Source organism: Haliotis rufescens, unplaced genomic scaffold (genome assembly GCF_023055435.1).
Source record: "Haliotis rufescens isolate VD_foot unplaced genomic scaffold, xgHalRufe1.0.p SCAF_17, whole genome shotgun sequence".
NCBI lineage: Eukaryota > Metazoa > Mollusca > Gastropoda > Lepetellida > Haliotidae > Haliotis > Haliotis rufescens.
This window is the reverse complement of record NW_025963857.1, coordinates 32799786-32824957: the sequence shown is the minus strand read 5'-3', so window position 1 is coordinate 32824957 and position 25172 is coordinate 32799786. Positions and strand designations below refer to the sequence as shown.

The following is a 25172-nucleotide window of genomic DNA, read 5'->3' as shown; positions in this document are numbered from 1 at the left end:
CCCATTTGTGGTGTCCCATATCTGGCTGGATTATAGCTAATAGCTGTGTAAAACCCACCGCCAACGTGGTCTAGTGGATACAACGTCTCCCCGGAGTGCGGAAGGTCGGTGGTTCGATCCACGGTCACCTCGTACCAAAGTACTGTAAATTTTAGGATAATGTTGTTATCATGTCTCGCCTTTAGCATTATGGGTAAAACAAGGACTGGTCGGCTTGGAGTCAGTGTCTGAGTTGGGTATTCATGTTAAACCGCGACATGGAATCACATTGGGCCAGCACTCAAAAACAGGCATAAGTCCAGGCTTGTACGCACGCACGCACGCACGCAAGCACGCACGCATTCTCGCACACATTCTCGCACACACACGTCCACGTGGGCAAAACAATCCCAGGAACTATTTTGTGCACTATATAAATCAGATTGTAAACGTACACCACGTGATCAAATGGCAATTGAGCTCTCATTGGTTAAGAGCGATATACTGCGCTTCATTAAGGTAGAAAAGCCCAGGTGACGGTCAGACTCGCGAAAGAATGAACTCCGATTGACAAAACAGCGTCACCTGTCTATGCGACGTTCAAGGCTAACACGCCGTGATGAACGTTCCCTCGGAGCTGAAGTGTTTTCTTTTACAGTTGTACTCCACTGTAGCGGTTGGTTGTATGTAGCAAATATTTGGTAGATCACCTCTAAGTAGGATCCATCTGGTTGTTTGACAATGTATGTATTGTCAGACCAATAGTTAAAAAACATATTGTACACACTCTGTGTGTTTAACGCCACTCCGTGACTCTAACTGGAAGTTCGCTATTTCTTTTGAATATGATGCCTCAAGCTTTAGGCAAGTGAATCAGGCAATTGATAAACACGACCATCAGGGTGCCTTTTCCAAAAGTTAACTATCCGAAACGAATACAGCCCGTTTCAGACGATCGGACAGGCAGATATTCCGACGCTGATAAGTCGCGATCCGTCACCTAGTGGTCGAAGGCACTCCGTTCGGTATTCACATTGAGCCGTCACATGATGCTTTGGTCGTGTTTAAATCTAAGGTTTGCCAGCAGCTGCAAACGTTTACGACCTGCGTAACCTCCCTGCCTCATTGAGCTGATAAAACGCGTGACACAATCTCATTAAAGTCAGATCTTAGTTCTCGCTATCGCTAAACAAAGATCTGAGGACATCCCATTACGGGTCACGTCAGAACGACCTTTCATCCGACCAATCAGAGCGTCGCTTACCAGATTATGAAAGTGACAGTTGGAATGTGATTTCTTATCATGCAACCACGAGAACTTTGACACGGTGAATTCCGAACGATAGTTACGGGTTTAACGACTGAATCCATACAATCTAGACCAACTATTAGCCATTCCAGAATGTTCTTTTGTTCAGGTTTCAAATTTTTAATCGAGAATTTGTCAAAATATGTTTCGAAGCGTTGTGGACCTATTTGAAATTAGTGCCGTAAAGCACGAGAAAGCTGCCTTCTGATTGGTCATTCCATTGGTCGGTCAAAGTTCGCGCAAGGTCGGCCTGACGTGACCCCTAATGGGATGCCCTCAGATCTTAGCGAGTAGCGGTAGCGAGAACTAAGATCTGATTTTAATGAGATTGCTAATCATGCAACCTCGAAAACGTTAACACGGGGTATTCCGAACGACCGTTACGTACCCTACGACAGATTCCGTCAAAATTATCGACGTCTATCTCACACTTCCGTTGGATAAACGTTTGAACGGAGAGGGCGTTGCAAAGTACGTGGGAAGCACTCCCATAAAATCTCAACCATATATTAAACATTCCAGAATGTTAGTTTGTCTGTGTAAACATATTTTTCAAGCGTCGTGTGAGACGGAAGTCGTCAGGTTGCAACGAGTGCCGTAAAGCTCGAGAAAGCTGCTTTCTCATTGGCTGATGTCGACTTCTTATTAGTCATGTCAGTGGTCGGTCAAAGTTCGCGAAAGGTCAACGTGACCCGTAATGGGATGGGATGTCCTCAGATCTTTGTTTTGGGGCAGCGAGAACTTAGATCTGATTTTAAAGAGATTGCGCGTGACAAGGCTGTTTATCGACATCGTGGTGACTGCCTTCGTGGTCTAGTGGTTGAGGGCCTGTCCGTTCGATCCCCGACCGCGTCATACCAAAAGACGTTAGAAGATGGTACTTGCTGTTACCCTGCCTGGCGCTCGGCAATGAGGGGCTAAAACAAGGACTGGTCGGCTCGAAATCAGTACACTGTGTCTGAGTGGAGTAATCATGTTAAACTGCGGTATGTATCACAGAAGGCTAGCATTATAAAATCGGCATTGGTCCGGACAAGTACAAGCACACATCCGCACGGTGGCAAAACAATCCCATTAATTATTCCGTGAATTATATGAAGCATGATGTATAAATCAAATGGCGAGCTCTCATTGTTCAAGAGCAATAAACTACGCTCCAGAAACGCAGATTCGCGACAGTGTGTACTCCAGATGACAAAACAGGGGCACCTCGTCTTAGCGTCGCTCAAAGGCCAGAAAGCCGTGACGAAGGCTCCCTCGAAACTGGAGGCGGATGTTTAAAACTGAATTCTTGGGTGACACTTTTACACTGGTCATCCGTCCAGGTGGTCGCCTCATTGGCCGTGCCTGTTTCTTCGTTAGGATGCGTCTCACTCTGACACACTTCATCACGAAGGTAAATAAAAGGCTCTAATAATGAATATTTATTTTTGATATGAATCAAGTATATATGAATCAATTCACTTGAAATTTCTATACCTGTTTTCTTTTCGGGTACTTAGTTTTATTTTTTAAATATAATTTGGTTTAAAACTTAAACGTTTGTTTTCGCACAATACGCAACTGCCGATGGGTAACTCAATAAATACATTTGCCCTTTTCCGCACAAGTTTTCTTTTCAAACATGGTTTGTTTAGGCTCTGTACATCACGTACATTTAAACGCAATGTCAATATACATTACACGACTCCTTTTTGATTGAATTCCATAGGTGCTTGATTTGCATAGACTGGAGATCGCCAAAATGGCCGCGGGGTATGTTTTTTTCCGGTTGAACTCGGCTGTTAAGGGTTATGTTGGTTAAATGTAGCAAATATTTAGCAGGTGCCCTCTATGAAGGATCCTCCTACTCTGATTATATGAAACATTTTATTGTCAGCCAGATAGACAAGCGTTCCCTGACGCGACTAGAAGTTCGCTATTTCTTTTGAATATGATGCCCCCAGCTTCAGGCAGTTTGTATATTATCTAAGAGAATCAGGCAACTGATAAACACGACTATCCGAGACGGCTACATCCCCTTTCAGACGGTCGGTTGGTTGGTTGGTTGGTTTGTTGTTTAACGCCGCACTCAGCAATACTCCAGCTCAATGACGGCGGTCTGTAAATAATCGAGTCTGGACCAGACAATCCAGTGATTGACATCATGAGCATCAATCCACGCAATTGAGATACGATGACATGCATCAAGCAAGTCAGCGAGCCCGACCACCCGATCCCGGTTCTCTCTTGGTTTGTCAACAGCTGCAAACGTCTACGACCTACTTAACCTCCCTGCCTCATTGAGCTGATGACACGCGTGACAAGGGTGTTTATCGACACCGTGGTGACCCCCCTCCGTGGTCTAGTGGTGAGGGTCTGCCCGAAGCGGAAGGTCGGGGGTTCGATCCCCGGCCGCGTCATACCAAAAGACGTTAGAAGATGGTACTTGTTGTTACCTGCCTCGGCAATAAGGGGCTAAAACAAGGACTGGTCGGCTCGGAGTGTACTGTGTCTGAATGGTATTCATGTTAAACTGCGGTATGTTATCACAGAATTATAAAATCTAGCATTATAAAATCGGCATTAGTCCGGACTAGTACACAGGTCACATTCACGTCGCTATATAAGTGCAATAACCTTGATAGAATAGGTATTCAGCATCTCATTCTTGCCGTAAAAGGGGACTATGCTTGTCGTAAAGAGACGACTATAACAGGATCGGGTGGTCAGGCTCGCTGACTTGCTCGATGCATGTCATCGTATCCGATTTGCGTGGCTCGATGCTCATGATGTCAATCGCTCGATTGTCTGGTCCTTTTATTAACAGATTTGTTTCCGTCATTTGTAGATTAACAATAGGTTGATCTTTATGTTGCGGGACCACTACATTCTCCTACATTTTAAATGACAACAATTTGGTTGGTTTGTGAGTGTAATAAAACCCTAAATATTCCCTTTCCTGCTCTTGCCCTTTGCGACGATATAGGCCGTTAAAGAAATGGTCATTCTGACACGTATTTTCGCCGAACAGGAAACACCAAGAACAGAACTTCATATGTGTACATGTCCATCTTAAACGGTAGGATACACGGAACTTAATCATTGCACAATCAAATAACGTCGTTGTTATTACACACAACACGTTTAAATAATACCTCAGATTTTGATATTCTATGACCCTATGTTCTAAAGCACTTTCTACACAGAGTTGCCTCTCTTGGATCTACTGGATCCGAGTCCGAGCTTCTCAAGTTCGAGCCTTGGTCTGTAAGCACCATACCCATGCTTGTGGGTTTCACCAAAGTGATCGACGATGGCAGAACTTGGGGCTTTCCTCCAACATGAAACAGACAAGCCATGATATAACTACAATACTGTTCAATGCGACATTAACCCCTCCCCTCGCCGTCCAAAATTCATGGAATTAATGATCATCCTTCCTACTGAACACATGTTTGTTTTGTGCCCCGAGAATCTATCCTTGCTAATTTAAACCATTTGAATGTTGTTCATCGTCTAAACAAAGTTAATATTCATATCCGATCCTAAATCGTGCCGGCAAACACATACTTTTTGTGGGTTGAGTTATTTTTGATCTCTTCCGAAATGCCTGTCAACACGACAGTCTCAAGCCCAGCGGGGAAACAAGAAGGTAAAGCACGTAGTAAACAACCGAGCACGGAATCCCCGCCTCGTCATCTCCACGCGCTACACCTTTGTCTCAGGTCGTAGCCCCGGCTACACACGCCCGACAATCCCGCGTTTGCTTACACGATCGCTTCCTCGCCTTACAACTTCAGAAAAACGTGTGATCTCGGCGCCGTTCCACAAAGCGATCTTAGCTCTAAGTGGATCGTAACTCCCATACTTTAACATAGACTTACGACAGTCGTAGCGCTAAGATCGCTTTGTGGAACGGAGAACTTTCAAGTTCAGGGCCCCGTTTCTCAAAGCGATCGTAGAGCTACGACTGTCGTAAGCCTAAGCTTAATAATGTGAGTTACGATCATCTTAGCGCTACGATCGCTTTGTGGAACGGGGCCCTGAACTTGAAAGTTTATTGAGTCATTGGAAAGAGAGTCTGTCGATGACAATGGATACGGGGCGACTATTTCAATATTGGTTGGGTCGGGATAAATGGGGGGTATCACTACTTCCAAAAATCCCAGTTATGGCTTATGTATGTAGCTGACGTTTTGTGTAGAGTTTGTTGGCATCGGAATTTCAGTTTGGCAGCCAGGTTGGCTAAGTGTATGTTAGACAACGAGGACCTAATTAACCATTTCAACGATTAGACACTGGGTAAACCATTCATTTAGGACCAACCCAAGCATATTTATCAATCACCAAAATTTTATTTGCCCATGTTGATGTGCCTATTATGAGCAAACACAGCCCTGATCAAGATATAGTTTTTTCTTTTCTAGCTGTTCGTTTCGCTGAACGAAAAGCCCCCAAAGAACACGAGTACATTATACATACAAATACATAGAGTAACATACTGTATAAAACTTGCATAAAACATATATCGCAGTTCATAAACAGATAAGCAATCAGTCTTGATGTTAGTATATATTTAGTTAAGTTCATACAATTTTTCCCAAGTCTTCAAATTCAGTTGGTTGGACCGCGGTCGACCAGTGAAGATCTGGGATAGAATAGGTCTCCAACAACCCATGCTTGCCGTAAAAGGCGACTATACTTGTCGTAAGAGGCGTCTAACGGGATCGGGTGTCCATGGCCAGGCTCGCTGACTTGTTTGATGCATGCAAACCACAAACTCTAGATCACGGTCAAAGACAAAGGAGTCATTGTTTAATTTGAACCAACCTTCAGTGGTCTCCCCATATCAGCCTATATCAAGTCTCCCAGCTGACTGGAACTTGTTACGTTCTTCATTACACCGATGCTAAACATATCTGATCTGTTCCACATGTCGCGGTAATGTACAGCTAGTTTTATCAGACGGCCATTGTCAGGTTCAAAGTCAGTCTTTGTCTGTTTGTTTGGGTCAGGCTAAGACTGGCATTTGGTCCTAGAAATAAGCTGTCTTATTTAAAAATATATATCTTCAAAATAAAAAAAATGAAAAATATCCTAATGGAGCCCGGAACAATCCCTAAATTCGGGTAATCTAGACTTGCCAAATCATTCTTGACGTGAGTTGGACTCCGTTTTTAATATATTCTCACGGGTCTATCTGTGTCGGGATGTTTGGGTCAGGCTGTTTGTGCTCAGATGTTTGGGTCAGGCTGTTTGTGCTCAGATGTTTGGGTCAGGCTGTTTGTGCTCAGATGTTTGGGTCAGGCTGTTTGTGCTCAGATGTTTGGGTCAGGGTATTTGTGTTGGGATGTTTGAGCCAGGCTGTCTGTATTGTGATGTTTGGGCCAGGCTGTTGTGTTATCTATGTACAGTAAACTACGGTTATAACGAACTCAAAGGGACCACTTATTTTAGTTCGTTATAATCGTAGTTCGTTATGAGCATATAAACAGCATAACTACAGCAAATAGTCGGGACCAAAAAGTAAGTTCGTTATATCCGTCAGTTCGTTATAAGCGTGTTCGTTTTAACCGAAGTCTATTGTACTATATTTTTCGTATCTACCGTCGTGATGTGGATGGGCTAATACTAAAAACGACGTAAACCCGAACTCACTCACTCACTCACTCACTCATTCCATTTGTAAGTCAAATTGCTGTAAAATGAATCCAATACATCAGTGATGCATATCAACAGCACAGAGAAACTGATACGAATCGCCTCTGCCGACTTGTCCAATCGCACAGTCGGTTGTGTGTCTGTTGACTCAGCGCGTGGTTCGGCTGAAATTGTATCGTTGTTCCTGTCGTGATGCCCGCGAACACTGCGGAGTCCACGACACACCGTCGCATTTGTGTGTGGCTGTATCGTGCGGGCAACGTGTGATCAGGACGCCGTGGCGCGGAGATGAGATGAGGTGAGGTCTAACTGTTTATATTACCACATTTTGTAATTATTGTCATGTTGACAATGTCATAATTTTATAGGTGGCTTAATTTCCAATTTCAAATGTCGTTCTACTCGTCACCGCCGGGGATTCATTTCCTTAGTATTGTGTTTCCTGAAGACTTGGGTTTCAACAGTTAGTTAATAGTCCACGACCTGTTATCTAACTGTACATGTAACTGACATGCTTGTTGAATGATACGCTTGGGGTCAAACGTCAGACTGTCGCTGTTGTGTTGATTCGTGATATTTTTTGTAATTACATGTTAGTTTTAAATAGCAATCTGTGATAGTCTAGTTATTTTACTGTCCTTTGTTGACAGGTTTTTATAAGTTCTACTAGTTTTCTGTTTGTGTATAAACTTCTACATGTACGATATGATTGATATACTGCCGATGTGACTGTTTTAAGTCACTCGCTCACTGTTAATGAAACTGATTCACTTTCACCATGGAGTTGGTTTTGGCAAAATGATAGGCCAAACTCGTTTGATTCGAACCATTCATTATTTATTTTTTCATTATCTGCTTTCTGCATTTTCCCCATCATAAATAGACCCAGAAGTTAGTATGGGGTGAGTGAGTGAGTGAGTTGGGTTTAACGCCGCTTTTAACATTATTCCAGTTATATCACGGCGTAGTTAGTATGGCAAACATGAAACAATCTTAGTTTCATACACGTTGGTTTGTATAGCGAAACCGGATATGTTTGGAAATACATTCTAACACTCCAAGATGGAATGTACCGATATTTATTTTCCTTGTTCTTGAATGTGTAGCAATATATTTATCTTAAAAAATGGATCCACTGTCTCGAATTCGAGTTAGACACACATGTATCTCGTAATTGTACACATTTGTCACTTCGGTTATTTTATCTTGAGAACACCATGTAAATTCACTAAACTTTAATTGCTTTTTTTGTCACTCATGGAACTATAATCTGCTCCCAAAGAGGGTCGGGAAGGGAGGGGGTTGGGGTCTTCTTCTGAAACAAATGTTTCAATTTCGAAGTTTTATTTACAGAACTGAGCTCGTGCATACGATAAAACTAACATGACACAGGTTTATAACGTGTGTCATCAGGGATCAGAAATATTTCAGTCAGGAATTTCCGCTCGGTCTGACAACACGCGTACATTTGATAAGGACGGCACGACTTGCGGTACAGTGAAATTAATTTATTCCGTCTCCGTTACAAACCATTATACGTGTGTGGCACTGAATGTGGAAGTCTTCAAATGTACAGCTATATCACAATGATCTGAAATGTTAGTTTGTTTAACGCCGCACTCGGCAATATTCCAGCTTTATGACGGCGGTCTGTAAATAATCGAGTCTGGACTGTACCAGACATTCCACTGATTGACATCATGAACATCAATGTACGCATTTTGGATACGATGAAATGCACCAACAACGTCACGTCCGATCCTGTCTCTTACGACAAGCATGGCCGCTGAAGGCCAATTCTAACGCGGGTCGTCACGGGTTGCATAGAAAGAGGGCGCTCGGAGAAGCTACCAGTTGAAGAGAGAATCTCTAGCCTGGACTAAACTAGCCAGTGGTTGATAGAATGAGGAACGACTCGCACCGTGGGACAATGATGCCACAGCCCTCAGGTCGCGTATTGTAACCACTCACCCCAGCTCACTGAACGGTGGGATAGCCTAGTGGTTAAAGCGTTCGCTCGTCATGTTGAAGACCAGGGTTCGATTCCCCACTTGGGCACGTTCTGTGAAGGCCATTTCTGGTGTCCCTCGTCGTGATATTGCTGGAATATTGCTAAAAGAAGCGTCGTTGAACCATACTCACTCACTGAGAACTATTTTACTACGCAACGGACTCCCCTTGGATTCGTGTTATTCAGGGGCGGTCAGGTAGCCTAGTGGTTAAAGCGTTCGCTCGTCACGCCGAAAACCCGGGTTTAATTTCCGACATGGGTACAATGTGTGAAGCCCATTTCTAGTGTCTCCCGCCGTGATATTGCTGGAATATTGCTAAAAGCGGCGTAAAATCAAACTCACTCGTGTTATTCAGTCGATGTCACGGACAATATCTACGTATGAGAACGACCGCGACGACTGTTAATGTGATTATATCAGTAGTATTCCAAAACTGTCGATGCAGTATACGTATCCTAGCAACGTCACGTACAACACGCGGTATAAACAATGCCATGCACATCATCATGCTAAACCGTGAATAATAAGAATACTTATCAGTTATCTCCATGGTGATGTGTGGAGTTATGCATCACACCCAACTTTGTCGAGTGAGATCAAACATTTCAAACTGCTCAAGTGCTTTGTGTGCACGTTAACGATTCGTTTGGTGCTCTGTTATACAAACCTCACTTTAAGATAAGGTTATAGTCAGCTTCGTAGATATGTACAGATTACGATATTTCTAAAGATGAAACTTGTGACTTTTTTTCCACGTATCACACGTCCTCGATTATCCACCGTATTGTATATCTATTCCCTGGACTCATACACCACAAAAGCTTCGTTGTGGAAGTGACGTCACGATCTCCCTCTCCAGCATCGGTAACCTAGCACGTAAACTGGACCCCGTCTCTCATATCACAATATAGCGAAAGTTGGCGACGCGCATAGGGAGCCGGGAACCAGCTTACCTAGCACGTATGAGCGGGAACCCAACAACCAAAAATGCCTCTTCTAAACGTGAGTTCGGCATAGATCTACGTTCAGAATTGTGGTGTGATGTTTTCTTAAGTACGTGTATTACTGACTGGGGAGGTATGTCCTTCTGCCACCGGATGTTCCCAGTTGTAGTTGAGACGGTGCGCCGTGATATTACTTAAATATTGCTAAAAGCGGCATAAAACTTTTCTCTATCACTGGCTCACCTGTGTATACAAGTTACAAATCACAAATGATGTACCTTATCAGTTCAAAATTACATAACGCAATATGATACAGTTCAATTGCACATTATATATTTGTCCCTCATGGAAGGCATCTGCATATATGGAGTCCAACGGACGATAGTTCCTTGGTTCGCAAAAAATTGAAAAGTGCTTGGATTTAGCCTTGTTCGATGAAAAGTGCTTAATTCTGACGTTTTACCATTGAAGTGCTAGAAAAGTGCTGGAATGTTATTGGCAGTACTTGAAAAATATTGGAATATTAGTAAAATCGCCGACATAAGACAGGAAAATAGCATGTGTCGTCTATTATAGGTTATATGCTTTAGTTTCTTTGAGTGGCACCTGAGCCACGACCTCCCAAAATAAACGAGACTAAGTCATGAATAATACATTGCTGCCACACACACACACACACACACACACACACACACACACACACTCCCTTCGACCACCTGGAACAAGAAGCAGCCGAGCAGAGCGTTAGCTTCATTACTTTGTGTGAATGTGAAATTTATATAGCTAAAACGCAGTGTAAAGTGCTGAGCACAACCTCCTTGTACAGTCTGGATGTTCCTGCTGATGAATAGAAGTGGTCCTTGTAAACAAGTGTTCTTCTTTGACAGGTCTTAAAAAGAGTCCATTGGTCTGTATGAGCACCGTCAGTGAGTGAATGAGTGAGTGGTGACATGTTCAGACCCTTGAGATACTCGGGTGGTAGAATGTTCATGTCGAGTTAAGCGCCTTTAATACTGTGTTTTAAATTATGAACCTTCGGTTTTGGTGAAGGGCCCTCACACCGTTCAATACAATGTTTTGTTGGGTTGTTTTACCGGTGGCCCAGTGTCCGGCGGCCCGCTCGTCTACGCTACACAATTCACAGTGCCTCCCGAGGCGGTGGGGTAGCCTAGTGGTTAAAGCGTTCGTTCCTCACGCCGAAGGCCTGGGTTCGATCTGTGAGGCCAAATTCTGGTGTCCCCCTCCGTGATGTTGTTGAAATATTGCTAAAAGCGTCTTAAGACCATACTCACTCACTCACAGTGCTTCCCCCTTGGGCGTGGCACAAACCCATGCTCGTGGGTTCGAATCCCATATTCACCCGCATATATCTCTTTGTCACCTTCACCCTACCCGTGCTCGTTTGTGGTAAACGTTTAATATTTGCATCACTTCGGGCTTTCCTCCCACACCATGCAGTTACGTCGTAATGGGGGCACGGGTGGCCCAGTCGTCTAAGGCGCCACGATTCGCTATGCAGAGTTGCGTCCCTTGGGCACGCCAGAAACCTATGATTGTGGGTTCGAATCCCGGTTCGCCCCGATTATGTTTCTGCAGTTCGTTATAGGCGTATATTCAGCATACATACAACAAATAGACGGGACTATAGAATAAGTTCGCCATATCGATCAGTTCGTTATAAGAGTGTTCGTTATAAACGTAGTTTACTGTAGTCAGATAAGCTAATATATTTAATGATTAGAAGGATATAACAAATAGATGATATGCTTAAAGTAATCCTCCCCCAACAAGTGGCAATTAAAGAAGGTCACCTAATGACAAGCTTTAGATATAAGGCATTATTGTGCAGATCACACGATGTTAGTTATATCTTGGTTATACAGCATTCCATTGGAGAAGAGTAGAAAGTATTCTGTACATATAAGCGACAAAACCCTTTCCGTGATCATAACAAACGAGAGTTTGGATATTTTTCAGCTACAGTGGCAAACCCAGATGTATTTTTGATAAAAAATATTAGCCTAAATATTGTTTACAAAACCTTAAAACAAACGGACACGCGTACGCACGCACGCACACATACGAATTTCAAATGGTCGGTCTCTGTCATTCAATGGACGACCCCTCAGCCTTCTGTTGTTCAATGTCTTGGTGATCGATGTAGATTAATTCTCTAACATTGTCCCTACCCTCAAACTATATCTTCCGTTTTAGCACGATTTTGAATATGATTGTTTGCATAACAGGCGAATATACACAGCTTATGTTAACTTTGGTATGTTTGGGCGTCCGTTTTATAGGAAAGATATCTTATCTCAACACTGGCAAACACTATAGCCGCACCTCAAACAAACCGGTTGTTGATCTGTCGTCATGTAGAGGATACGTGATGAAGCGGTCTTTCATTACCGAGAATAGTGTTATATGGTGTGTGTGTACGTACGTAGCTGACGTTTTCGGCTTTTTAAATGGTTTGAGACTGCGCCGGGGAATTGGATAGGTGAGTCGGGTGCGAGTCGGACAAGCTTACGACTGAGACATTGTCCGTCTGGCGGATACGACAACGCCGTGTTTTTTTCACAGGAGTAATACGTTCAGGCTGTATATTTATTTCTTTGCCTGGAGGAAGTCTTCAAAGGGTCTGCTATAAAGCTAGCATGTGCAGCTGCGTTATGTCAGCTGACCTGTGTTTGACATTGTGTGGATGCGTGTCATGTTTCGTGTCGTGTCGTGTCGTGTCGTGTGCAACGATTTACGTAGACCGTTATAAATGATAAATCTGTTGTTTTCGCTAACCCGGTAAGTCACGCCCATTCTATCTTTCTATTTATCTTCGGAGTGTTGTATGAACAAGTTAACTGTCGAATTAATACATTTTTAAGTTGGTTTGTTGGTTGGTCGCACTCAGCAATATTCCAGTTTTGTGAGGCCGGCCTGTAACATCGGTCCTCGCAATATTTATACGACGACATGCAGCAACCAAAGTCAGCGAGCCTGACCACCCAATTCCATTAGTCGCCTCTTACGACAAGAATGGGTTGCTGTAGACCTATACGAGCCCGGATCTTAACGGGTCACTTGTGAAAACGGTTTACCTGGGTCGTGACCCGCGACATATTTTTTTGTCATTAATAAGCGTATGATGAAGGTGGAGTTTGGGTTTTATTTTGTTTGAGATGATTCGACACCTTCCATATTGGTGTATTTTCTGTACCAACTCTTGAAGCTCGCTGCTTCGATGTTTTTGCAAAATTACCATGCAAAGGTGTGTTTTATTTCCATATTCAAGTGTTAATTGACATGTTTAAACACGCCGGGGAGAAGTGTGTTATCTGACTGTCTAATCTTTGCTAATTTTAAATTCAAATAAATATAGATTATGTGTTTTTTTGTTTTGTTTGTGTGTTGTTTAACGCCGCACTCAGCAATATTCCAGCTATATGACGGCGGTCTGTAAATAATTGAGTCTGGGCCAGACAATCCAGTGATTGACATCATGAGCATCGATCCACGCAGTTGGGATACGATGACATGCATCAACAAAGTCAGCAAGCCTGACCACCTCGCCTCTTACGACAAACGTAGTCGCCTTTTACGAGATTATGTATGTAATAATGTACGTCTTATTTCTGTGCCCTTATAATTTACATTAATCTTGTTAATAGAATAACTTCTTTGAAAAAATGCTGGAGAAACATTTTGAAGCAAATGTTACAAAAAAATAGAGAAAATAATTGTTGACTGGATATTCGGTGCATGTGTGAAAATGTGTTCGTTTCCACCTTTCATAGAGTAAACTATTTGTAATTGAGCAGTGACCGAACAAATATCCCAGCAGCCCCAAATTCCACATAGCACACGCTGCTCATAGGCAGCATAATTACTACTCCGTAACATACTGTATTCTCATCTCCCTGAGGAATATAAATCCAAAGATGCGTACGTGGCTTTAGGAAGTTTTGCATTCACTCTGCTAATCTTATCTTACCGGGTACCAGTTCACCGCTAGGTGTACTCAATTTGAACATCATTTGCCAAAGACAAGGCTAAATATTCGGTGTTAAATATTGGCAAAAAAGATTTTTGAGATGTGTGGAACCTTCAAGACCAGCTCGTATCTTCAGTAAATATTTACTTTTGTGGTTTCAGATGAAGTACCGTTCACTATGGCTGCTGATACTCTGTGTCGGGGCCCTGCTGCTTCTCTACACACATTTCTACACTGGCGGAATAGGCTTTGTGTCAGCCGTCCGGAAAAACGGCACGGACCAGTATGTTGTGTACGTATGTGATGGCAGTTTCCCTTGCGGTGGATGGGCCGACAGACAGAAAGGCATCGTCTCAGCCTACGTGTTGGCCCAACTCATGGGCCGGAAGTTCAGGGTCAGGATAACGACCCCATGTGATCTGTCTACGCACCTAGCGGGGAACCTAAAACCATGGGAGATAACTCCGAGGGAACTGGAAGGCTTGAGCGTGAAACATGTTAAGGAGATCGACAAGAACGCAGATAGTTTGCGAAAGAAAATGTCTTCCATTGATCTCATATCCAATTTCCCTGAGGATGTGGTGTATTTTACAAGTAATATGGAATATGTAGAGTATCTTATAAAAAACCCGCGTTACTCCAACCAAACGGAATGGATGCGGAAGTTACGAGTGGCGGATGTGTATACAGACACTCTCAAAAAGTTATTCAAACTGAAGCCCAACCTTGTTCAGAGGCTTTCCAACTTCACTTCCCGGATACCCAGAGAAAAGGGGGTAAAGCTAGCCTGTGCGCAGGTCCGTCTGGGCAAGAACCCCACCGTCCCAACTGACACTGAGCAATTCAATACATTCGAGAGTGTGAAAGCAGTGTGGGATTTCCTCAAGCCGTACAATGATATAACGAAATACAGGATATTCGTGACTTCAGATTCCGAAGACGTCCGGAAGACCGCGAAGAAAGAATTTCCCGGCACAATCATTGACATGGAAGGCAATATTGTCCATGTTGAAAGGACGAATGGTGCCAATGTGTGTGATGGTTTTGCTAAGGTGATACTGGACCAGTTGATATTGTCCACGTGTGACGTCCTCGTCATCAGCCGGAGCGGCCTGGCCCGCATCGCAGCGTGGTACAGGGGTCGGAAGGAAGACGTGTATTGTTTCTCCAAGTCTAAAGTAACACCATGTAACCCATATGATCTGAAAGCCTTCATTCCAAGTTGGTAAGAGGTATTAATTGACGATTGCTGGGTGACCAAAGTCTCACGATTTACACGGACCTTACATTGGGGTATTGGTTGGTGGGATGAGTAAGTATGTGGGTACATATATCTACATTTATCAATTGCGATGCAAATTGTGAGCACCATTTTGTGGATTGCCATGCCAACTGCAGCTCAAGTGTGTGGAGTGCGATACAAGATATGAGCTCTTTTTGTCCAGAGTCTGATGCAAGGTATCACATCCCTTTAGTGCAATGTGTTATGCGTGAGTGAGTATAGTTTTAAGTCACGTCGGCAGTAATTCATCCATATTGTAACAACACTACGATTCACAATTTCGCTCAAATAAGTCGAAAGGACTTTTTGTCTATACAATCTCGGGCTTGACAATTTTATTTCCAGTCGACCTGGGCCCACTTGCACAAAGCGATGTTAGCACTAAGATAATCGTAACTCCCATACTTTAACATAGGCTTACAATGGTCGTAGCGCTAAGATCGCTTTGTGCAAGTGGGCACCATACCTGTGCTCGTTGGATTCGGTTATATAGTGGCATTGCGAAGAGTTCTCCATATCTCGCCTCATCCTTTCATTGATTGGTTTGGATACAACGTTACCAGATGGGCGCTAGTCTCTTCCCCTGACTCAGTCGTGCAAGGCATATGTGCAATAACAGTGATATAGAAAGCAATAATGATGAGAGATAACGAGGCTTTGACGTAACTTCACAATGTTAACAGAAATAACGGGACAAAGTTTGTAAAACCAAAATTAGAGAAAATGCCGCAAGCCTGAAAATAGACCACATATTGATTGGCTAAAGACTGGAAATGGTTCCACATTAAATGATTGGCCCGGTTGCTGTCGGAACCTTCTTAAAAAAAACCCAGATAAATTGCAACATGTCGCAACTCCCATGCTTTAACACAGACTTAAGACTGTCGTAACGCTGAGATGACTTTGTGAACCGGTGCCCAGTTCAGCAAGATTTGATAATGAACTTTATAAAGGCTAATTAGGCTCCACAATGTGAACGTTGGCACGCAGTCGGGGTACGATAACATGAGTTCACACAAAACACCGGCTGCTTATCTCCAAAAGTAACCCAAAATTAATCTATCGCCACCTGTCAAATATCCAACATGATTGTTCAGTCGGCAAGTCCAGAGCGACAACGATCCCGCCATTTTGTCGAAATTTAACCTTCAGTTTGATTTTTTTCAAAACATATAATAATGTTATTCAGAATCTGTTTTTGTGTCTCTGTCGTTCACGTGGCTGCCGGATTGTATGTTGCGTTTGTGCCCCACGAACAAAAATCAAACTGTCTGTCAAACAAAAAGCATTGTACGATCAACCGTGGCGCCTACGTTTTACAAATACGTCTCCTCTCATGCGTGTCAACCAGTCCACAACAGTAGCCGTTCCCGAAAGTCATGTTAGTACAGGTCCATTGGGCACGCCAGAAACCTATGATTGTGGGTTCGAATCCCGGTTCGCCCCGATTATGTTTCTAGGTTGGTCAGCACCATACCCGTGCTCGTGGGTTTCACCGAAGTGGTAAACGTCTGAGACCTACATCACTTGGGGCTTTCCTCCCACATTAAGCTGACACGCCGTGATATAACTGTTAAAACCGGCATTAAACCCAACTCACTCACTCATGTTAGTACAGACTTATCGTAAGTCAAAGCTATATTGAGATTCCATGGTGTCATGGAGAAGGCCCTTTACGAAAGTCTTCCAATCATCCGAACGATCATCTGTAAGTGCCAGTTGCACAATAGAACCGCGTTTCAAAGGCTACTTTAAGTCAACTAAGATCTCATGTCATAATATACGTGATGGACGTGTTCAACACGGCCAGGGTAATGTATTATTCATTCGTGTTATGCCCGTGCTTGGCGCATATTACGTTCATATGCCCCTCGTAATAATGTAGTACATGTAGCAGGCTGTTTCAAAGGATTTACTACATCCTACAGACCTACTGATACAGAGTAGGAGCGGACGATGGAGTAAATACATACAGTTGGGAATGTAAGAATATGTTAGGGGCAGATTATTAAATATGTTCAGGGGTGGGGTTCCAACATTTGATTGTAGTCCCCATTCTATGAACGCCGAGTAAATAATTGTACTTTTTGACGGGAAAAATATAATTTTGCTTTGAAATCTGCCATACAGTAGTATTTATCTCTGCAATATATTTGTGGTCCGACAAAAGCCAAGCTATTTGGGGCATGTTATCATATTACTTCTCAGTGTCATTTCCCATGCTACACGCTGCCAGTAATGTGATTGATCTATCATATCAAAGTTGTTCAAGGGAACAATGATATCTCCTATCTCGCGGGAAGTGCTCCACAAAGCTGCTTTGTTTCTCCGGGTTCGTCTCGGACAACATGGTACTGCCTGTTAGTATTATTTCGGAAGTGAAGGTCTGATTGTATGAATAAACATGTGTTTATGCTCCCCGGGTGTTTATCTGATCTAGTTATGTTTACGAGAAAAGCCGGGTCGTATCTCTTAAGTTCCAGGGTGTTTATTTCAGTTAAGTCATGTTAAAATAGTGGACAATTTCTGGAATGAATGCTGATCTACGCCTCATGAGAAAACTGCCTTTATGCATTAATGACCGCACTGCAGAGCGCCACTCCAGTTACTTACCCAGACAGGTGCCACGCACCCCAAAGGTGGTTCCCATTCCACCTGTGATACACACGAGTGCCTTCATTACATCGTTACTCTACTGACACGTCAACATTTCTACTGTTTCCACTGACACTTGTACATCGTTTTACTGTTGATTTTGTTTGTCAATTTTGGATGTCCTGAAAAAAACTGTTCGCCGGCTTTGCACCCCAGATTTACCCTGATCGTGTTACTTGGCTGCATCGCCTGACCTGCATCGCTTCGGGATTTCCTCCCACATTAAGCTGACACGCCGTGATAAGACTGAGATGTCGTTTCAAGCAGCTTTAAAACCAACTCACTGAAAGTTGAAATGTATAAGTTTGAAAACACTTGAAATCTGGTCATGACATAAACAACCAGGCAGATTTGACCCACATCCGCAGGAGGAGGAAATCCGGTTCTCGCGATATTACGACCCTGAACTGTTATGAGAACGAGGCTCACGTGCCTAATTCAAAACGAGGGGCGTGTGTTGACAGGTGTTTCTTTGATCCCATTGCATATATCTTATTCTGCTTTTCTTTCAGAGTATCGTTTCACGTTGTTGTTTTCAGTGAGATGAACCCCTAGCCTGGTGAATACCTCCATGTCATAATCATTTCCTTCATTTATTCCATCTGATTTACTGCTTGATTGTTTGATTGTTCGTTACGCATTTACTTATATGCCAAGAGTATATATTAATCGCTTTCGTTTTGGCCATGATTGATTCATGGAACACAAACGTATTTATTTAGCATGGTTAACAATTGCCCATACCCGATGTTTGAGTATGGACCCAATAAAGTAACGGCTGATTCATGTATCCATGGTTAAGTTACGCGGCCCATCGCGTCGACTGTACTTCACGGGGTTGTATGTATTTGTTTGTTGAATAACATCGCACTCGGCAATATTGTAGTTATATGGCAGCGGTCTGTAAATGATTCAGGCTGGACCCGACAATCCAGTGATTGACGTGAGGGTGGTCAGGTTCGCTGACTTAGTTGATGCATGTAATCGTATCCCAATTGTGTGGATCGATGCTCCTGTTGTCAATCACTTGATTGTCTGGTCCAGACTATTATTTATTGACCGCCGTCATTTAGCTGGAATATTGCTGAGTGCGGCGTTAAACAACAAACAAACAAATAATTCGAGCTGGGAATGAAACGCTGCACGTTTGCAGGGCAATCAGAGAAGTAATGAACATTACAAACGTGGATTTAATTATAGGAAAACTGAAATTCACGTTTAGATTTAACCCAGTTGAATTTGAATATGAATTTATTTAGCGAAGACTGGTCAAGCAATAACGTACAAATGCCAACATCTGTTCTATTGTCATGTAAAGTTCAAGTTAGTCATCGAACATCCATTGCAAGGGCTGCCTAATCTGCGTATATTAACTCATTAACTTTCAGTGATAATTATGACACTGTTGTCTCGTGCAGGACGGGAATGCCACTGACGTATTTCGGTCACGTGTAACTTTAAGTATGCCACTCTTTTGTGTCGCTCGATGGCTTCGCGTGAGCTGTACAGAATTTAGATTTTTGAAATTCAAAGTTCAGACTTCAAAAAGACATCATCGCTCTATTTGAACTTATTACGATACTGTAAACTATGTCTGAAAACACCATCGCTTTTTGAACGGCATTACAATTGAAGCTCACTTTATCATAACCGATGCTTGTAAAGACCAGTTCGTTGAAGGTTTTTTTTGAAGCAATTACCCAGATGCCAAACATTAAGTTTGGTAGAAATCATTACAATTTTAAACCATACTTGGTCAGTACCATTAAGTAAAATATATTTTGAATTTTGTCCGCAATGTTTGAACTAAATATGGATGATTTATTTTCATCATTACTACATATTTAGATGTAATTAAATTGATTATTATTTGTTTTCGATGAAAATTGCTATTTTTAGACGCCGATGACCTCATGTTCCTTAGTGGCTTAATCTTGGATTGGCATCGCCGATATGAGGTTGTACAGGGTTTGGGGCACTGAAACGACATTTCAAAAATCATAAACGAAAAAATAGATGTTTGAATGAGAATTTTTTTTAAATAGTACTAAGTCCTAATCTTGCAGAAATCCCAACAGTTAGAGATGTGTACTTGCGCTTGTGTACTTACTATATATACTTCCATAATAACGCACTGCAGTGTCTAAATCGACATGACTCAAATATATTAAAATATCCAAACTATGTTTGAATTTGTACCGTCAGTATGTCAAAGTAACATTCCATCCTGCATGTTTCCGGATTCAAATTGTTTTTCATATTTACATATCTTGTCATGTTGTTAATGTTAAATGTTTTTGTGTAATAAATACGTGCCACGTTTCTAATTGTGTGTTTTGTGGACTTTGATCGACCAACCATTCGTGGAATGTACAACAGGATATATGTAGCAGGACCTGTACATTTTGAACCGGCCTAAATAACGCACAGTATGAAACATTGTTAAATGAGTAAGTAAGTGACCTTTGATTTATTCCGCACCTGCAGTTTTGCTGCCACAGGTGGAATGCTTCATAACATCCCTTGTGTGTCAGATGCTGCAATCTTCCCTAGGCAAGGGCGTTAACTGACTGTAAAAGTCCAGTTTCAATTTTGGCTGGTAGAACGAGTTCGTAAACGACATTGATTTCAACGTTTAGATTTCGGGCGACTGCAGGATTTACAAAGCATGTGTACCGTCAACTGGGCGTCGACAGATATTTTGGAAATCTGTTCATGTTTTTAATGAGGGTGCTCAAGGGATTTGATGCACTTCGCTGAGTAAGTACCGTTTTATTACAATATAGGTCTTGATTATCGATCAGCTCGTCCTGACTGGGCGCCGCCATTCTGCATTGCATGTGGTATGAAAAGTGCAATCTAATTGGTCAATAGGATGGACATACAATGGACATAACTCGTAATAGCCACTGATGGCGCTACGATCGAGCCTGGAAATTCCAGCCTCGTTCGGCATACGTGTACACTGGACTTTTATACTTTTTAGTCAGTTAATGCCCTTGCCTTGGGAAGATGGATGCCCCCGGGTTTTTCATGTGAATATGGTTGGTTGGTTGTTTAACGCCGCACTCAGCAATATTCCAGCTATATGACGGCGGTCTGTAAATAATCGAGTCTGGACCAGACAATCCAGTGATTAATATCATGAGCATCGATCCACGCAATTTGGATCGATGACATGGATCAACCAAGTCAGCGAGCCTGACCACCCGATCCCCTTAGTCGCCTTTTACGGCAAGCATGGGTTGCTGAAGACCTATTCTACCCCGGAATCTTCACGGGTCATGTGAATATGGAGAGTGTTGATGCTCCATTTAAATGTAAACAGGCTTACGGGTGTGTAATTATTCCAACAATTTCACTGGCCATTTTTGAACCATACTAACTGGTTGCAACACCTTCAAGCGTGCAGGTCATGATGACAAACAATCGGCCAGGTTGACATTGAGACAACCCGATCCTCGTGCAGTCACTGGGAGACTGGTGACCCCATCGGCTCAGGAGTCGTTATGGTGAATAAGTGAGTTTTGTTTCATGAAGATTTTAGATTACTGTAGTACAGGACTATCGCGTGGCTAGCGAACACTTTAACTACTTCACCCCTTAAACAGAGTGTGCAGGTTTCGAATACTCACGACATGATGACCTGCCACTTGGTCATCAATCTATCAACCCAACCGGTCACTCATTCGGGACTCTTCCAACCAACACAATCACTTATTCACCACCTCAACTACCAACCATCTTACTAATCTACCATCAACTCCCTCAGACATGGTGTCACTCACAACAGACATGGTGTCACTCACAACGGACATGGTGTCACCCACAACGGACATGATGTCACTCACAACAGACATGGTGTCACTCACAACAGACATGGTGTCACTCACAACAGACATGATGTCACTCACAACAGATATGGTGTCACACACAACAGACATGGTGTCACTCACAACAGACGTGATGTCACTCACAACAGACATGGTGTCACTCACAACAGACATGGTGTCACTCACAGCAGACATGATGTCACTCACAACAGACATGGTGTCACTCACAACAGACGTGATGTCACACACAACAGACATGGTATCACACACAACAGACTTGATGTCACTCACAAGACATGATGTCACTCACAACAGACATGGTATCACACACAACAGACATGGTGTCACTCACAACAGACGTGGTATCACACACAACAGACGTGGTATCACACAACAGACGTGATGTCACTCACAACAGACGTGGTGTCACTCACAACAGACATGGTGTCACTCACACAGACATGATGTCACTCACACCAGACATGATGTCACTCACAACAGACATGATGTCACTCACAACAGACATGGTGTCACTCACAACAGACATGGTGTCACTCACAACAGACATGATGTCACTCACAACAGACATGATGTCACTAACAACAGACATGGTGTCACTCACAACAGACATGGTGTCACTCACAACAGACATGGTGTCACTCACAACAGACGTGGCCCGTGTAGATCCGGGGTAGAATAGGTCTTCAGCCACACAGGCTTGCTTTAAAAGGCGACTTTGCTTGTCGTAAGAGGCGACTAACGGGATTGGGTGGTCAGGCTCGTTGACTTGGTTGATGCATGTCATCAGTCCCAATTGCGTGGATCGATGCTCATGATATTAATTACTTGATTGTCTGGCCCAGACTCGATTATTTACAGACCGCCGTCATATAGCTGGAATATTACCGAGTGCGGCGTCAAACAACAAACCAACCAACCTAAAACTGAAAACCCAGAGCAGGCACAGAGATTGTGATGAAAGGGTGGAATATATCATGTCTCACTGGTCCCACAGCAAAATTCCGTTTAGGTGGAACAAACAGAGACTAGCGGCTCAGCATGGTTAACAAGTCAGTTGAACCAGTGGCTTCTGCTCGAGCCAGGATTGAGTTTTGAATTCAATTTATAAACCTATTCATTGGGATCGCTATTAGGTAAGAGACTTCTTTCTATAGGCATTAAAACCTATTGTGAGGTTTCACTTTCCAGTCGGGTTAAATCTCATAAACAGGGACGTTGTAATGATTTTATAGGATCTTCAAGTCATATTTGCTATAATATCCCAGGGATTTTATTAATATAACTTCCGTTCAGATTGTAACATGTAATGAAATGTAAAATCAAATGACAAATGTTTTCTTTATATTCCCGAGGATCGAACTCGCATCCTTCATATCTGTAGCCCAATGAGTGTACCACGAGGCTACAGAGGTGTTGATAAGCCTCACTGTCTGAACGTTATTCTAATTCCACACACACATACATTGATCCATCAAAGAAGTCATCCAATTATCGTACTGCTGGGGATTTTTGAATACCCGATTTCTCCATCTCTGAGGAGTTTAGATTCTCTGATTATCTTTTAGTTTTTGAAGCTGAACTCGTCCCTTTTGCTAGTCCTGAGATGCATAAATATACATGACCCTGAAACAATTATCTTTACAAATTCCATGGCAGAAATTAACGCTATGGAAGCTGGAGCAAATGGAACCGGAGATGACATTGTTTCTGATATATTAAAAAATGGAAACATTTATGAACATAAAAGTACATTGCATGCGATGTCGTTTGGGTTCCAGGACATGTTGGCTTACATGGGAATGAGATCTCAGATCATTTGGCCAAATCTGGATTATCCTGATGTTGATGTATTAGATTTTCGAAATATTTTGAAACTGTTCTATCGAAATCTATTTCAAATAAGTTGGCAATCATTATGGAATGCTGGCACTACCGACTGCCATATGTAGAAACTTAGACCATCTGTAAAATCTGCTAAAAAAAAATCGCCGTCGTCAAAGGCGCGACAAGATTCAGACTCTTGAATGCCTACAGGAGAACCATTGATAAGGGGGGGGGGGGGGGGGGGGAGGGGGATGGCTCTTCTTAATGTGGCCATTGCAAAGTGTAGACTCCTGAAAATAAATGTATGAACAAATGAGTAAATGCTCTGGGCATGACACATGGTAACACTACGGCATGACACAATGTAACACTATGACAAGACACATGGTAACACTACGGCATGACACATAGTAACACTACGGCATGACACAATGTAACACTATGACAAGACACATAGTAACACTACGGCATGACACATAGTAACACTACGGCATGACACAATGTAACACTATGACAAGACTCATAGTAACACTACGGCATGACACAATGTAACACTATGGCAAGACACATGGTAACACTATGGCATGACACAATGTAACACTATGACAAGACACATAGTAACACTACGGCATGACACAATGTAACACTATGACAAGACACATGGTAACACTATGGCATGACACAATGTAACACTATGACAAGACACATAGTAACACTACGGCATGACATAATGTAACACTATGACAAGACACATAGTAACACTACGGCATGACACAATGTAACACTATGACAAGACACATAGTAACACTACGGCATGACACAATGTAACACTATGACAAGACCCATGGTAACACTACGGCATGACACAATGTAACACTATGACAAGACACATAGTAACACTACGGCATGACACAATGTAACACTACGGCATGACACAATGTAACAGTATGACAAGACACATAGTAACACTACGGCATGACACAATGTAACACTATGACAAGACACATAGTAACACTACGGCATGACACAATGTAACACTATGACAAGACACATAGTAACACTACGGCATGACACAATGTAACACTATGACAAGACACATAGTAACACTACGGCATGACACAATGTAACACTATGACAAGACACATGGTAACACTACGGCATGACACAATGTAACACTATGACAAGACACATAGTAACACTACGGCATGACACAATGTAACACTATGACAAGACACATGGTAACACTACGGCATGACACAATGTAACACTATGACAAGACACATAGTAACACTAAGGCATGACACAATGTAATACTATGACAAGACACATAGTAACACTATGGCATGACACAATGTAACACTATGACAAGACACATAGTAACACTACGGCATGACACAATGTAATACTATGACAAGACACATGGTAACACTATGGCATGACACAATGTAACACTATGACAAGACACATAGTAACACTACGGCATGACACAATGTAACACTACGGCATGACACAATGTAACACTATGACAAGACACATAGTAACACTACGGCATGACACAATGTAACACTATGACAAGACACATGGTAACACTACGGCATGACACAATGTAACACTATGACAAGACACATAGTAACACTAAGGCATGACACAATGTAATACTATGACAAGACACATAGTAACAC

At 42.6% G+C, this 25172-nt stretch overlaps 1 protein-coding gene across 4 annotated transcripts; it reads left to right on the top strand.

Annotated features, from left to right (window-relative positions):
- The first annotated feature begins 2529 nt into the window (after window positions 1–2529).
- Window positions 2530–20139, top strand: LOC124142574. 4 transcript variants are annotated; one of them, XM_048397899.1, is made up of 2 exons: window positions 2530–2684; window positions 14037–20139. In XM_048397899.1, exons 1-2 carry the CDS (start codon window positions 2562–2564, stop codon window positions 15102–15104), a joined length of 1191 nt encoding a protein of 396 aa, XP_048253856.1. In that variant the 5' UTR covers window positions 2530–2561; the 3' UTR covers window positions 15105–20139. The 4 variants fall into 4 exon arrangements, with proteins under 4 accessions (XP_048253856.1, XP_046367090.1, XP_046367092.1 ...); XM_046511134.2 differs by lacking the exon at window positions 2530–2684 and adding an exon at window positions 7087–7229; XM_046511136.2 differs by lacking the exon at window positions 2530–2684 and adding an exon at window positions 12251–12387.
- The last annotated feature ends 5033 nt before the right edge of the window (window positions 20140–25172 follow it).